Here is a 1656-nt window from a genome sequence, read left to right as displayed (position 1 = left end):
GCTCACTGCAAACTCAACCTCCCTGGGCTGAAGCAATTGTCCCATTCAGCCTCCCAAGTAGCTGGAAATAGCTACAGGCATGTGGCAGCATGCCCAGCTAATTATTATTTTTTTTTTGTACAGATGGGTCTCACTATGTTGCCCAGGCTGGTCTTGAACTCCTGGACACAAATGATCCTCCCGCCTCAGCTTCCCAAAGTGCTGGGATTATAGGTGGGAGCCACTATGCCTAGTGATTCATAAATATTTTATTTAACAATTCTGTTAACAAAACAAAAATAATTTTCAATGCACAGCCATTTCCTTAAAAAGAACCACGTTTCCGGACGTGCCCTCTATATGAGGTTGGGGAGCGGCTGAGTCGGCCTTTTCCGCCCGCTCCCCTCTCCCCCCTAGCGCCGCTCGGGCTGCACAGCGCTCGCTCCGAGCTTCGGGCTCCTGCTAAGCTAGCGCCGCCGTCCTCTCCCGTCAGCCGCCATCATGATTATCTACCGGGATCTCATCAGCCACGATGAGATGTTCTCTGACATCTACAAGATCCGGGAGATCGCGGACGGGCTGTGCCTAGAGGTGGAGGGGAAGATGGTCAGTAGGACAGAAGGTAACATTGATGACTCGCTCATTGGTGGAAATGCCTCCGCTGAAGGCCCCGAGGGCGAAGGTACCGAAAGCACAGTAATCACTGGTGTCGATATTGTCATGAACCATCACCTGCAGGAAACAAGTTTCACAAAAGAAGCCTACAAGAAGTATATCAAAGATTACATGAAATCAATCAAAGGCAAACTTGAAGAACAGAGACCAGAAAGAGTAAAACCTTTTATGACAGGGGCTGCAGAACAAATCAAGCACATCCTTGCTAATTTCAAAAACTACCAGTTCTTTATTGGTGAAAACATGAATCCAGATGGCATGGTTGCTCTATTGGACTACCGTGAAGATGGTGTGACCCCATATATGATTTTCTTTAAGGATGGTTTAGAAATGGAAAAATGTTAACAAATTTGGCAATTACTTTGGATCTATCACCTACCATCGTAACTGGCTTCTGCTTGTCATCCACACACCAGGACTTAAGACAAATGGGACTGATGTCACCTTGAGCTCTTCATGTATTTTGACCGTGATTTATTTGGAGTGGAGGCATTGTTTCTAAGAAAAACATGTCATGTAGGTTCTCTAAAAATAAAATGCATTTAAATTAAAAAAATAAAATAAAAAAAATAAAAAAAAAGAACCACGTTTCCAAAGGAATCATGAAAAATAAAATAAAAATATATAACATTTTTTATTAGGAAATCCTCGGTGATCTGCTCAGGACTGTGGCAAAATTACCTACCTCCAGATGTGCAGGCACAGCTCTGATAGATCTGTTGGCTCTTGCAAGATCTTTCCACTTTAAATTTCGCTTTCAGCTTAGTCTCCAGCTCAGCAAGAAGGAACCTTAGCTCATGACATTTATGACGTATTCTCAACATGAGGTAGCTGCTGACTGAGTGTTTTAGCCAACTGCTCTACATCACAAATTAGCCCCAAAATTTAGTAGTTTAAAACAACCAAACAATTTTTTGTTGTTGTTTTCTCAGATGGAGTCTCGCTTGTTGCCCAGGCTGGAGTGCAGTGGCGCGATCTCAGCTCACTGCAACCTCTGCTTCC

General features: G+C 43.7%; 1 protein-coding gene across 1 annotated transcript; it reads left to right on the top strand.

Annotated features, from left to right (window-relative positions):
* Positions 1 to 383: 383 nt before the first annotated feature.
* LOC120363915 (translationally-controlled tumor protein) lies at positions 384 to 1237 on the top strand. The gene has a single exon (XM_039468822.2). The coding sequence runs from the start codon at positions 481 to 483 to the stop codon at positions 997 to 999; it is 519 nt and encodes a 172-aa protein (XP_039324756.1). The 5' UTR covers positions 384 to 480; the 3' UTR covers positions 1000 to 1237.
* Positions 1238 to 1656: the final 419 nt, after the last annotated feature.

This window comes from Saimiri boliviensis, chromosome 1 (assembly GCF_048565385.1).
Source record: "Saimiri boliviensis isolate mSaiBol1 chromosome 1, mSaiBol1.pri, whole genome shotgun sequence".
Lineage (NCBI taxonomy): Eukaryota > Metazoa > Chordata > Mammalia > Primates > Cebidae > Saimiri > Saimiri boliviensis.
The sequence above is the reverse complement of the archived record's forward strand: the minus strand, read 5'-3'. Positions and strand labels throughout refer to the sequence as shown.

Bases quoted from the DNA above. Each gene is read 5' to 3' on its own strand.
- LOC120363915 (XM_039468822.2), top strand. From the start codon at position 481: ATGATTATCTACCGGGATCTCATCAGCCACGATGAGATGTTCTCTGAC.